Here is a 13,665-nt window from a genome sequence, read left to right as displayed (position 1 = left end):
CTGTGGTAATGCTGAAATGCTATGCCAGTTTCTAAATGCCCACTCAGTTTCTGAACTTACCTTGTCTTGGGCCAGCCAAGTGGATCACACTTTGAGTGGTGCTGTCCTGGGCGGTGGGCTGTGTGGAGAAATGCACGCCTGGTCTGCCCAGAGCTGCCTGTGAGAGCAGAAGCTAAGCAGGGTCTGGGAATTAGCTTGTTCCAGGGAATGTGTATGTTTGGGGGGGTCTGTCTCCCACAGGATCAGACCCCTGTCACTAGGAGCTGATGCCCCATTTGAAGGCAAGGGAATAACTCAAGGTGCTCTAGGGGCAGGGACTGTAGGAGTACAGTGGTGGGCCCAGGTTGGGGCAAAGCTCGCTGCTGTGGATGGGTGTGAACACCCTTTCCCAGGGAAGCAGAGGGAATGGGGTGTGAGTGGCTGCTGTGGCTGGGATGATGATGCCACAGACTCTGCAGCATGTAAGAGAGTCCAAGCCTTACAACCCTGGGACCACAGGACCTTAGGACATTTGAATCTTTCAGTCCTGGAGTTACAGAGCATCAGAGCTGGAAGGGACTAAACGGGTTACCTTGTTGTACCCTTCATTGTCCAAAACATGGCATTGCTGTGTTCCTGACTTCAGACACTCCAGGCTGAGTTGTTTACCAGCTCTTCCTTCCCAGCCTCTGGCCTCAGCTTGAGCTAGACATATCTGTCTGTTCTGCCTCTGGCCAGGTGGCTCTGGGTTGCCTGCACTATGGGTGAATAGAGGTTCCCTGGGTGCTCGTGGCTTACCCTGGGTGCTCCTGCTTTGTCTTGAAGCTTCAGACACTGCGTCCTCCGTTTGACTGAGAACAACTCACAGCCCTTGATGACCAAGCTGCAGTGGCTCTTTGCCTTCCTGGAGCACAGCCAGGTGAGTGCAGGGGGAGCAGGGGACATGGCAGAGAGGAGGTCAGGCCCCTGCACTGCCACCCTTCCCCTCCCCAGGACCTGCCTGCATCTGGCTATCCTCTCCCACTGCATGGAGTAGCCTGCTGAGCCCCAGTCTGGGCTGGCACAGGTTCACGGCCACAGCCCCTGGGGCCGATTCAGTGACCCTACTGGGCCAAGGAGGGAGGGGCCCCTGAAGCCCCATTCTGTGCTATGATTCATTCTGTGGAATTAAGGTGTTGTGTCTTGGTGTTTTTGGTGCTGCTATAACAAAATACTGGAGTCTGGGTAATTTTTAAAGAAAAATTGATCTCTCACAGTTCTAGGGGGCTGGGAAGCTAGAGATCGAGGGGTTGCATCTGGTGGGGGCCTTCTTGCTGCATGATGACATGGCACAAGGCACATCCCATGGTGTGAGAGAGAGGAAAGGGGACCAAACTCATCCCTTTGTCAGGAACGCACTCCCACAATAACAAACCTCCTCTTGCAACATGGCATTAATGCGTTCTCGAGGGCAGAGCCCTCACGACCTAGTCACCTCTTACAGGTCTCACCTCTCAACACTGTTGTATTGGGGGTGAAGTTTCCAACCCTTGCTTTTTCTTTTTGGGTGACACTGTCTAACCGTAGCATGTTGCTTCATCTGTAACTTTAAAAAATTTATTATTTTTTTAGTGACAGGGTCTTACTCTGTCACCCAGGCTGGAGTGCAGTGGTATGATCATAGCTCACTGTAACCTTGAACTCCTGGGTTCAAGAGATCCTCCTGCCCCAGCTCTCCAGGCAGCTGGGACTATAGGCACACACCACCACACCTGGCTAGTTTAAACATTTTTTGTAGAAACAGGGTCTTGCTGTGTTGCCCAGGCTAGTCTCAAATGCCTGGGCTCAAGTGATCTTCCCGCTTCAGCCTTCCAAAGTGCTGGGATTATATGCATGAGCCACTGCACCTGGCTTTACTGTCACTTTTGAGCAACCATATCCCCAGGCACCCTCAGGGGTTGTAGTGAACAAACCAAACATGGTCTGTGCCCTCAAGGAACCTAAAGCCTTTGGCCATCGGTTATGCAAGGCCCTGCGGGGGGCCCAGAGCTTGCTCTGAGGAAGACAGACCTACAGGTGACATTCATTGTGCTTTAACAGAGGGAAGTGCAGCATGTTGTGAACATACAGGGGAGAGGGATGTTTTAGGCAGAGAGAAAGTATGAGGTGTGTCAGGGAAGGGCAGATTCCTAGAGGATTGTTCATCTCTGTGAACCCAACGCCCTGCTCAGAGGCTGCGTGGGTCAGGGACAATGAGGCAGGGGGAGGACATCAGTGAGGAGGCCAGGGAGTGTGAGGCAGGGGGGTACCAGGCAGACCCTCAGGCCTAACAGGTGCAGAACTGACCCTGTCTCTCGCCCACCTTGTCCTAGCGACCTGCCATTTCCCCAGAGAACTTCCTCTCTGCGTCCTGGACACCCTGGTTCAGCCCTGGCACCCAGCAGGACTGCTCAGAGTACCTGAAGTACCTGCTGGATAGGTAAGGGAGGCCAGGGCCGGAGAGGGTGCCGGGGAGGAAGCCCCAGACCTCTGAGCTGCGTTGTGTCTTCCTGGAAATGGGAGCGCTGCCTTGACCCTGTGGAAGGCTCAGAGAAGGGGGTGCTGTGAGTGTGAGGGCTGAGTGTGAGGGAAGTTTAGAGATGCTGAACTGAGCGGGGCCCCCTGGGAGGAGGTCACTCTGTGGAAGGCATCTTCATCACTGCCCTGGGGACGCGGCCCGTCTTCATGTACCTTGTGTGTGTGCCTGCCTGTGGGGGAGGGCACGTGCATGGGGGCGTTGGCATGCCACCTCGTCCCTGGGTTAGATCCCCGTGCAGACTTCTGCACCGGTGGGTGTCTAAGCGTGTGGCCCACTGCGTACGGTAGACAGGCGTGAGCGAGGCGAGTGCACGGGAAGAGGACCTGCATGTATGGACACGGACCCTGTGCTCCCTGTCCTAGGCTGCACGAAGAGGAGAAAACTGGGACAAGGATCTGCCAAAAGCTCAAACAATCCAGCTCACCCTCCCCACCTGAGGAGCCCCCGAGTCCAAGTTCAACCTCTGTGGAGAAAATGTTTGGGGGCAAGATTGTGACTCGGATATGCTGTCTCTGCTGCCTCAATGTCTCCTCCCGCGAGGAGGCCTTCACCGACCTCTCTCTTGCCTTTCCTCCTCCTGAGCGCTGTCGCCGCCGTCGCCTGGGCTCGGTGATGGTCCCTGCAGAGGACATCAGAGCCCAGGAGCTCCCACCAGCAGCCCGAGCCCAGGTCGCAAGCCCAAAGGTGGGTCCCCGGAGGCAAAGGAAACTCTGTATCACAGGGGACGCGCCCCCCACTGTCCTGGACAGCGGAGGCCTGGACTCCCCGGCAGCGGGGGAGCAGGGCGGGCAGGAGAGGGAGGAGGAAAGGAAGGAAGAGAGAGCAGAGAAGGAAGAAGAAGTGGAAAAGGAAGAGGAGGAGGAAGAAGAAAGGACCCGAGTGGAAGAAGAGGAGAAAGAAAAAGTGGAGGAGGAGAAGGTGGAGAAGGAAAAGGAGGCGGCGCCCCAGGAGGAGGAGGAGGCTGAGAAGGAGAAGGAAGAGGACGGCCTGGGCTCGGGGACCTCCCAGGATGCTGTCATCCTCTGTGAGGAACAGACGTGTGGCCCTGAGGGCTCCCGCTCTGTCCTGGACCTGGTCAACTACTTCCTGTCACCCGAAAGGCTGACGGCGGAGAACCGCTACTACTGCGAGTGCTGTGCCTCCCTGCAAGACGCAGAGAAGGTGGTGGAGCTGAGCCAGGGGCCGCGCTACCTCATCCTCACGCTGCTGCGCTTCTCCTTCGACCTGCGCACCATGCGGCGCCGCAAGATCCTGGACGACGTCGCCATCCCCCTGCTGCTCCGCCTGCCGCTGGCCGGCGGCCGGGGCCAGGCCTACGACCTGTGCAGTGTCGTGGTGCACTCCGGAGTGTCCTCAGAGAGCGGGCACTACTACTGCTACGCCCGCGAGGGCGCTGCCCGTCCCCCTCCTGCTCTGGGAGCTGCCGACAGGCCAGAGCCCGAGAACCAGTGGTACCTGTTCAACGACACTCGAGTGTCCTTCTCCTCCTTTGAGTCTGTCAGCAACGTCACCTCCTTCTTCCCCAAGGACACAGCCTATGTGCTCTTTTACCGGCAGCGGCCTGGGGAAGAGGCCGAGTTGGGCTCTCCCAGAGTCCGGGCAGAGCCCACCCTCCACAAGGACTTGATGGAAGCCATTTCCAAAGACAACATCCTTTACCTGCAGGTGAGCGGGCCCCTCCAGGGCTTTGGTCTAGCTCCCGGGGGGAGGGGGCCTGGTCCCAGCGCAGCCATTAGCTTATGTATGTTATTTCTCTTCTCTTTGGGTCTCTTCCTATTTTTATGCATTCACCCATTGCCTAGTGCTGGGACTATACTTACTTCAGAGGAACAGTCAATAACTGCATAATTAGTTAAGTGCTTGAAGAGCAGCATGGGCGTCTGTGAGAGTGAGTAGTTGAGTACGAGTCAGTGGTGGATGCTCCTGGGGGACCCACCCTACCCCTGTCAACCTCGTCTGTCACTGTCTGAGTCCACTCTTAGAGTCAAGGGTGGTGTCACCAAAACACTCAGCTACAGGAACCAGAGAGCTCTGACCAGTGCAATGGGTACTAGCCATAGACACAGGACCTGAGGATCCCAGTGTCGGGAGTTGGTGTCCTGTGTGGGAAAGGTGGCAGCTGGGGTGGGACACCAGGCCTGTTTTCACATCCTGCTGGGCTGTCCAGCTGGAGGTGACCTCTCTCCAGGAGGCAGAGCCCGTTCCTCATGCCTCGAGGGCAGTGAGCTGCACAGCGTGGTTAGGGAGCCTGCAGCTGGGTTCCTGTGTGGTGTGAGGGGACTCTGCAAGTCCCCAGACCTCCTGCTTCCCGGTGCAACGTCAGGCCCTTGTTGGCTAGTCCATCTAGTATGAATGAGTTCTTTTCCACCAAGGGACTCTATTTTTTGTTGAGAGGAAGAGGAGAGATTTTGGAAGCCTAGACATAGGGTGGAAGGATGGGTCCAGCCCCCCTGTCCTGCCACTGCGCCAGAACCCCTCTGTGTCCTGGCGACCCAGGGGAGCCAGTCGGAAGTGCTGTGCTGGGTGGAGCTGGGGAGAGAATGAAAGGAGGACTCTGGCTGCAGGGTCTGACGCCTAAGCTTCCTCCCCCATCTGTGTTCCCAGGAGCAGGAGAAGGAGGCACGCAGCAGGGCGGCCTACATCTCGGCACTCCCTGCCTCTCCACGCTGGGGGAGAGGCTTTGATGAAGACAAGGATGAGGATGAAGGCTCCCCAGGGGGTTGCAACCCTGCAGGTGGCAATGGTGGCGACTTCCACAGACTGGTCTTCTAATGTGAACCCACTCCTAGCCTGCTCCCACCTCTGGGGGGCCCCATAGCCAACCTCGGGAAGCAGTGACCCCTCCCTTCTGGAAGCCCGGAGGGGTCTGGGGGAGGCAGGCCTAGTGCTGAAGTAGGCTCTTCCAAGGGCAAGGAGGAGGGCTAGCGTCTGGGACCCCAGACCTCGGCCTGGAGGGTACACAGAGACTCTCAGACGTGGAGGTAAGACCCAAGCCCCTGATCCTGGGATCAGTCCCATTAACATTTTACACCCAAGTGTCCTGATTAACTTGAAGCAACTGAGGTGGGCACACTCTGGGCTTTGCCTCCACCCCCTCCTGCCCCTGCAGGCTCCCTGTGCAGGAGCATCTGATTATGTTCAGGAAACAGGGCTGAACCTCAGCTCTGATGTTTTGCTATCAAGTAGCACTTCCCTTCCAGCTCTATTCAGACGAGTCCTGCTCTATAATACGAAAAGCACAGCGGGATCTGAGTCCTTGCACAAAAAAGGGGGCTGTGTGTCACCTCTGGCCATCCTCTTGTTTCTCCAGGGGGGTTCCCTCCACTGTTGGTTTGTACTACTTTAAGAGTAGTAGAGGGGAAGCAGCGTGGCACAGATCAGAGACCCAGAGTTTCATCTGGTCCGACCCCTCCTTGGCCTGTCTCCCTCCCCTGTAGCAAGCGAGGACACATCAAGGGGAGGCGGAGCCCCTTTACCTCTATCCCCTCTCTTCTCTCGCCTGCCTCAGTGCCTGAGATGCCACCGTTAGCATCCCCCTTCTGGTTAAAGTAGAGTCCTTACTTCACTGCAGAGACTGAAGCCATCGTCCTCTGAGGAAGCGGGCTGGCTCGTCTGTGCGCAGTGGGCCATTAGGGCTGTGAGAGTGGCTGCCTGAGGGGGGTGGTGAAGCGCAGATGTTGACCTCATTGTGCCCCGACACTGCTATAAGCCCCCTCTAAGTGAAGCAGAGACCCACGTCTCTAACAGAAATAAAACTAGGTTCAATGAAGCCTTTTAAAGATGTCATTCTTCCCCTGTTTCAGTGGCTGTGATGTCTGCCGTACCCTTGGGGTTCTGACAATGACCCAGGCTTCTTGGTGGTCAGGTGAGGACATACCCCCAGCAACTTGTGAGAGCCCTCGGTACTGACGGGCCAGGACGGGGAGGACGCTGGGCGGCAGCGGCCATGGCTCCAGAGCCTGCGCCTTGCTCCGGGTATCCTCCCATTTCTGTAGCCCGAGAGGCCTGGCCACCCATGCAGGGCCCAAGACCAGCCTTCCTGGGATCATTCTCACCCCCGCGCTGGGACCAGTGCCCAGCCTTGCAGATGAGACGGGCTCTGGGTTGCATTTCTAAGGGACTTTATTATTGTCCTGCTCCACCACCACAGTAAAAAGGGACCTGCAAGCTCCAGGCCTGTACCACGTGTCACCACAGCAAAAATATAACCCACTCACACATTCCCATCCCACCCCCGGACCTACCACCAGGATAAATATGTTACAATTTTTTTAAAAAAGAAAACAGAATAAATTAATAACTTAAGTGATTAGGCACCAACAGTGATTTGAAAAATTAATTAAATGTCAATTTTGAATGGTAACATGAAAAGAACTAGGCTTTCTCTAGTCCATTTTCCCTTCCCAACAAATAGCAACAATTCTGTGCGAAATGATTCTAAATTTCAAGACACAAGTAGCCAACGAACACATGAGAACACATATCACCAGATAATCACACAACAGCCTGAATCTCCAGTGGGCCCCCTCGGTAGGTAGCCCACCATGGTCCCAGGCCCCAAAGAGCTTGGCGAGTCCCAGAACAATAGCCCCCGCAGAAAGGCCTTTGGAGCCTTGCTTCCCTCACATTTTACAGATGAAGGCCCAGACAGGAAGGGAGTACTAATTTCCCTCTATCTTGCACTCTTCCAGGGCTCTGGCAAAGGCATGGGGCTGAGACTAGCTCTGTAGCAGGTAAAGGGGCTGAAGGGAAGACCGATTGAGCTCGTGCTCCAACAGCCTCAGAATGGTTGTGCTTTTGTCCTAGGAAAGGGGCATATTTTAATGGCTTCAAATGAAGAAGTTACCAAAATCAAGCTAGGGAGGAGACTGGGGGTTATGGGTGCTGCCCACCCCTGGTGACGCAGGGAGTTCCCACTCAAAGCAGCTGGGCATCAGCTGTGGAAGGGACCTCAGATATCTAACCCAACCACCCATTTCATAGATGGCAAAGCAAGGACCCAGGGAGACACCAGCTCCCTCTCATTGTTCAACTTTAACCTTGCAGAGGTGGAGCTGGCTCCTTTGGAGAAGCCCCAGGCAGGACGAGTCCTTGTGAGAGCTCTGTGGGGTGAGGAAGGCATTGCCATTGTGGGGGTCTTAGTCCTTGCTAGGCCACGAGGAAAGGTGGACTTTGACCCACACATTAGCCAAAGGACCAGTTTTTTGAACTGAGTTGAGTTTTCCTTTTGGGGGGTGGGTACATGCTAGAGATGGCTGGTAGTTTGGGGCTTGTTAAGCCAGAGCTCTGTTTTCAAAAGCCCAATTCCTTATCTTGTCCTTCCTTCCATCTCTACCCCTACACTTCCACCCTAAGGGTTTTGATAGTTAGTTACAGGAACCAAGAGCTGGAAGGAGGCCTCTTGGAGATTAGATTTGAGCACCTCAGTCTCTGAAGACTCCAGCCAGTTTCATTCACATCATGGCATGCTCAGAGCATGCTCACATTTTTATGGGAGCCTGCTTGGGGCACAGGGGAGGTACCAGTTAAAAGCTCTGCCATCTGGGACCCCTTGTAGAAGGCCTTAAAGGGACACTGTCAGTGCTAGACAGAGTAAACCAGTCCCCTGCATACCCTGCCCAGTGTAGCTATAGTCATCACTACCCTTTCATCTGAGTGGCTGGACCTATACACTCTCAAAGGTCTTTTTGTTCCCCAAACATGAGGCTTTCCAAGTTTCGCCTGCCTTCCCCCATCATTGGACACAGGCCTTGCCTGCCTTCCCCATAAAAATCCAACCTATCCAACTGTAAGGCTGTCTCAGGCACCCAGTTTTCCTAGAATCCACCTTCCCTGATCTCTACCCCACTCCTGCCTCTTGCACCAACCTCCCTGAGACATAGTCTGTACTTCCTCCACACTCCATCAGCATCCTAAGTCTCTCTCTCTCTCACGGCATCAACACTGTCTCGTGTCCTTTTCTCACTGATTGTGACCATCTCAAGTTCAGGGACAAAGTCTGATTAATTCCTGTGTCCTTGGTGCCTAAGCCAGCATCTGGCCACAGCAGCCATTACTAAATGCTTCTTGAGTTGACCTGAACTGAAGCTAAGAGGAGAAGAGCTACCACGGGACGTGCTGCTCCCAGGATGGCTCCTTAGAGAAAGGCCAGGCCATGGGTCTCGCGAAGTGTGTGAGCTCACAGGAGCTGAAAGGGGAATGCGTAAGACAAAATGTCTGGTGTGCCCTGTTGCTTCTGAAACTCTTGAAAATTTGGTCAAGAACTTTCAGCATAAAAAATTCACATTCCCCCCTCCTTAGGCATAAGAGAAAGAGCCTCAGGGGATACCCTACCTCCAGTCCCTGCTGATCTGATGACCTTTCAAGCCTTGGAGGGAGAAAGTTGGCTTCTCCCATTCCTGTAGCCAAGTTTGAGTCCAACGTGGCACCTGGAATGCTGGGGAGCAACAGAGGGGAGACGGGCTGAGGAAACCCTCTGGGCCTGGCACCAGGCCAGATGTGTCCCTGCCCCGGGACCTGGCACGTACCCCAGCCCATCAGCTGTACCAGGTGTGGTCCTCTAGACACAGTTCTGCCCTGCTCACCCTTATCCTGCCTGACCTGCCGTCCCTCCGTCCTGGGAGTGGCCCTCATATCATACTGCCATGCACATTGCTCCTCACTTTCTCCTCTGCCCTGCACCCCTATGCACTGCCTGGGGCACTCTCCCAGGCCACCTCTGCACCCTCCGCCGCCACACTGTCCACCTCCCAGAAACTCACTGGCTGCAGCTGCACCACCCCCACTGCAGGGCACTGGACTGCCCTGTGCCCCTGCCAGGCCCTTCCTGTCCCAAGGCTCCCCCTCAGTCCCTGCATCACCTGTACCTGTACCACGCTCCCTCCTGCCTCCCCAACCCCCACCATGCTGGCTTTCCCACACTACACACTGTGGCTCTGTCGCCCAGCCTGGTCCAAGCTGCCTCCTGTGTGGAGCTCCTGGGTGCAGTGGGGGGCCTTCCAGGGGGGACTGGGGAAGAAGACTGCCCTCGGGCCCAGAGTGGCATTGTCAGAGAGTGACCGGGGGAGGGGGATGTCTGTGGCTCCTGAATTCAGGGGACCCTGACCCCACATTGTCCTTGTCACTTCCATGTCCTGAGCGGCAAGCCCTGCTCCTTCTCGGGTGCCCACCATCACTTTTCCCTTCCTATGTCCATCATCTTTCTGCCTGTCCACCCACACCGCTGCCCTGCCATGGCCTCAGCCTGAAAGTGGGGCACCTCTGTGGGTACCAGCCGCCCCTCTGCATCTGGGGATCTAATTCCTTTGCCCCCTCAGGACCACCTCTGGCTTTTCTTCTCAATCAAGCGCCTTGATTTTGGTGGCCTGGCCTTGCCTCCCCCACCAAGAAAAACAGGGATGAAAAAGTCCATATCTACTTTGGTCCTTGGCTCCCTGGGTCAGTGAGACGACTTGTCTTCTGGGACTGAAGGAGAGGTAGCCCAGTGGCTGCAGGGAAGAGGGCTGAGGGCTGCGACCGAATGTGAGGTGTGGAATCTGGCTCAGGGCCCCAACCCCTCTCTCCAAACGTCTGGTAGATAGTCAGGTCTAAAGGCCAGGAAGAGGTTGAACGATGCTTTTTGGCAATAGCTCCTAACTAAGGTGAGTGGAGGCATGGCCATTACTGATAAAAATCAGAAGTGGGCCCCGAGCGGGCAGAGGAAGTGCCTTGATCAGGCCCTAACCTCCCAGGGGAATGGTTCAGGGTCCCTGATGTCAAGTGCTTTGAAGGCCGAGAGTGGCAGAGAAGAAAGTTGCGGGGGGGGGAGGGGAGGACAGGTGGGGAGGGACCAGCTCTGGAGACACTGCCTCCCGGCCCCTCCCTGGGCTTGGCGGCCCCTCCTCCGGTCACAGCTTGGCACCCTTGGAAGGCTCTGAGGACTGCCGCACGTCTGTCCACTCCTGCATGGTGTTCTGCAGCGCCTGGGTCTTCTCCTTGTCCACCTGGACATAGTCCACCTTCTCGTCAGAAGTGACAGATGAAGTGGATGGCTGAGGGGACAGAGTGGGAAAGGGAGTGGCTGTGAGTACCAGGAAGGAGAGGAGGAAGAGGAGGAGGAGAGTGGGAACTTCCCCAGTGATCTCAAGGGGAGAAGAGGTGGCCTCTGCTTGCCACTCTGTCGGCCTCAGAAGCCTGTCTTCTTCCCAATGCGGGCTTTAAAGCCTGAACTCCAAACTAATTGTCCCTCCTGCTGGACGCCATGACCCTGCCAGGCTTCTTATTTCCCTGCTCCTAGGAGGATCCAGGCCCATCCTTGGCCCTGGTGGATGGGTCCAGGCCTTTATTTCTGCCTCCACCAATCTCCCTGTGGCCACTTGTCCACAGCAAAGAATTTGCTGGGTGTCAACAACCATTAGCCATAGGGCTTTATGTGTGCCACCTTGATGAGCCCTCACAACTGCCCTGCGGGGGGAACTGTGCTGGGCGGAGCTCCCCACCCTGCCATCTAGACAAGTAGCTCAGTGTGCTTGCTGGGGAGGCTATGCTAGGCCTGCAAATCCCTTCCGAAGGCCACTGTGTCAATGGCAGGGCTCTGGGACCCACCCAGATAGCACATCCTCCTTAAATGAGACCCTGAGACCAGGAGGCAGGATCCCCGAGTCTTGGATATGCCACTGCTTCACTCTGTAACCGTGAGCAGATCAGGTCTCTGTACACTTGTGCCCATCTCTCTACAACAAGGGGACAGGGTGACTGAGGAGGGTCTACGGACTGTGGGTACCTGTGGTCTGAGAGAGAGGAACACGTGTCTCTAAGACCCAGGTGAGTCAGAAGCTGGTCCTGGAGGGGGAGGGAGGCTGGGTGCTGTTGTTTAGTGCTGAAGGTACCCTGGCCCCCATGATCTCTCCCCTGGGGTCCCCAAGAGCTCTGACCCCCACACCCCCACTCCCACCCCAGGCACCTTGCGGTGGGGACTTGGGGAGCTTGGCTGGAAATCCAGGGCCAGATAATCGACGCTGCCCGTGCTCTTCTTAGGGGCTGGACTGTTGGTGCCACTGGGAATGGGAGATGCAGACACTGGGTTTTGCTACCACAAGGAGAAAAAAACTGTTAGTGAGTTTAGGACACAGACTAACTCACCATCCAGAAAAACACACCTCTAGGTGTAAGACCTGCTGGTTCACTGAGCCCTGCTCCGAGCCACGCACCAACCTAGGGACTTTTCATGTTCTCATTTTAATCCTCACAACAATCCTGTGATGTAGGTATCATTACTGCTCCATTGTTTAAAACAAAGATAAAACCATAGTTCACTTTACTTTCAGAGAAGTGAAGGGACTATGCCCCATGGCACAGCTGGTGTGTGATGGCAACTGGGCCTCTTTTCTGACTCCCAGACCTGTGCTAATGCCATGTACCATGCTGCCCCCTTTATAGGGCTGCGGCCAAGTCTCATCCACAGTCTCCTGAGACACCCGGCCTTTGCTTGCTGCCCTAAATGGACCACACAACATTATCAGCCATCAGAGAAACAAAAATCAAAACTATAACGAGCTATCATCTCACCCCAGTTAAAATGGCTTTTATCAAAGAGAGAGGCAATAGAGGATGTGAGAAAGGGGAACCCTCACACACTACTGGTGGGAATGGAAATTAGTGCAACTACCATGGAAAGCACTATGGAGTTTCCTCAGAAAAACTAAAAATAGAACTACCATATGACCCATCAATCCTACTGCTGGGTATATATCCAAAGGACAGGAAATCAGTATATTGAAAAAATATTTGCACTCCCATGTACATTGCAGCACTATTCACAATAGCCAAGATTTGAAATTGACCAAAGTGTCCATCAACAGATGAATGGATAAAGAAATTGTGGTACGTATATACAATGGAATATTATACATGAAATCCTGCCATGGACGGAACAACATGGATGGAACTGGAGACATGTTAAGTAAAATAAGCCAAGTACATAAAAACAAATTTGCATGTTCTCATTCATATGTGGGAACTAAATATTAAAAACAATTGATCCCATGGAGACAGAGTAGAATGATGGTTACCAGAGGCTGGGAAGATAGCAGGGAGGCGGGGGGATAAGGTGGGGATGATTAATGGGTGCAAAAATATATATAGGTAGAATGAACAATATTTAATAGCACCACAAAGTAACTATAATCAGCAGTAAGTTAGGGTATCCTTTAACCAAAAGAGTGGAATTACAATGTTCCTAATACAAAGAAATGATAAATGCCTGAGGTGATGGATACTCCAATTACCCTGATTTGATTAATTCACATTGTATGTCTGTATCAAAACATCACATGTACCCTGTAAAGATATACAACTATTAGACACCCATAAAAACTAAAAATTAAAAAGAATGTACAAGGCTGGGCGCGGTGGCTCACGCCTGTAAATCCTAGCACTCTGGGAGGCTGAGGTGGAAGGATTGCTCGAGGTCAGGAGTTCAAGACCAGCCTGAGCAAGAGCGAGACCCTGTCTCTACTAAAAAAATAGAAAGAAATTATCTGGACAACTAAAAATATATAGAAAACATTAGCCAGGCATAGTGGCACATGCCTGTAGTCTCAGCTACTTGGGAGGTTGAGGCAGGAGGATTGCTTAGGCCTAGGAGTTTGAGGTTGCTGTGAGCTAGGCTGACGCCAGGGCACTCTAGCCAGGGCAAAAGAGCGAGGCTCTGTCTCAAAAAAAAAAAAAAAAAAAGTAACAAAGGGAACATATTTCCTTTGTGCCCTGGATGTTGGAAAATTTTCTTCTGTTGCACCAAATCAGCTCCTCTGAAACTCCCACCCGTGGCCTAGAGCGGGTAGTCACACGGAAGCAGTGTGCTCCCTCCACCTGGCTCCTCCGGGATCTGAGCACTCGCCTCATCCCCAGGCTGCACAAAGCCCTGTTTCTTCAGCAGTTCTTCAGATAACACGCTCCAGCGTCCTGCCGCCACCCAGGCTCCTGCTCTAGAAGAGCACACCTTGTCTAGGACTTTCCTGAAGTCTTATTCTAATGAGAAAGGTGATAGTCCTGTGCAGTTTGTTGGTTGATTTGTTCTTTCAATATCTATGCAGCGGCTAGCAGGTGCTGGGCAGCTAAACCCTTTTCAATGAAAATCTCAGTGAAGAAAC

The 13,665-nt window shown here is 54.1% G+C and overlaps 2 protein-coding genes across 9 annotated transcripts in view; one reads left to right on the top strand and one right to left on the bottom strand.

Moving 5' to 3' along the window:
* USP35 (ubiquitin specific peptidase 35) overlaps nucleotides 1–6,305 on the top strand; it is a 103,837-nt gene extending 97,532 nt beyond the window's left edge. For all 7 annotated transcript variants that reach the window (XM_045557265.1, XM_045557263.1, XM_045557264.1 and 4 more), the window contains 4 exons: nucleotides 805–898; nucleotides 2,331–2,437; nucleotides 2,899–4,201; nucleotides 5,141–6,305. In XM_045557265.1, the coding sequence (XP_045413221.1) occupies nucleotides 805–898; nucleotides 2,331–2,437; nucleotides 2,899–4,201; nucleotides 5,141–5,308 (1,672 nt within the window). In that variant the 3' untranslated portion in view covers nucleotides 5,309–6,305. The remainder of the gene's footprint in view (nucleotides 1–804; nucleotides 899–2,330; nucleotides 2,438–2,898; nucleotides 4,202–5,140) is intronic.
* Nucleotides 6,306–6,640: 335 nt separating this feature from the next.
* Nucleotides 6,641–13,665, bottom strand: part of GAB2 (GRB2 associated binding protein 2) — a 156,028-nt gene continuing 149,003 nt past the window's right edge. For both annotated transcript variants that reach the window (XM_045557268.1, XM_045557269.1), the window contains exons 9-10: nucleotides 11,478–11,603; nucleotides 6,641–10,566 (exon numbers count right to left, since the gene is read on the bottom strand). In XM_045557268.1, coding sequence (XP_045413224.1) covers nucleotides 10,423–10,566; nucleotides 11,478–11,603 — 270 coding nt within the window. In that variant the 3' untranslated portion in view covers nucleotides 6,641–10,422. The remainder of the gene's footprint in view (nucleotides 10,567–11,477; nucleotides 11,604–13,665) is intronic.

This window comes from Lemur catta, chromosome 7, assembly GCF_020740605.2.
Source record: "Lemur catta isolate mLemCat1 chromosome 7, mLemCat1.pri, whole genome shotgun sequence".
Classification (NCBI taxonomy): Eukaryota; Metazoa; Chordata; class Mammalia; order Primates; family Lemuridae; genus Lemur; species Lemur catta.
This window is presented reverse-complemented; position numbering and strand designations above follow the sequence as displayed.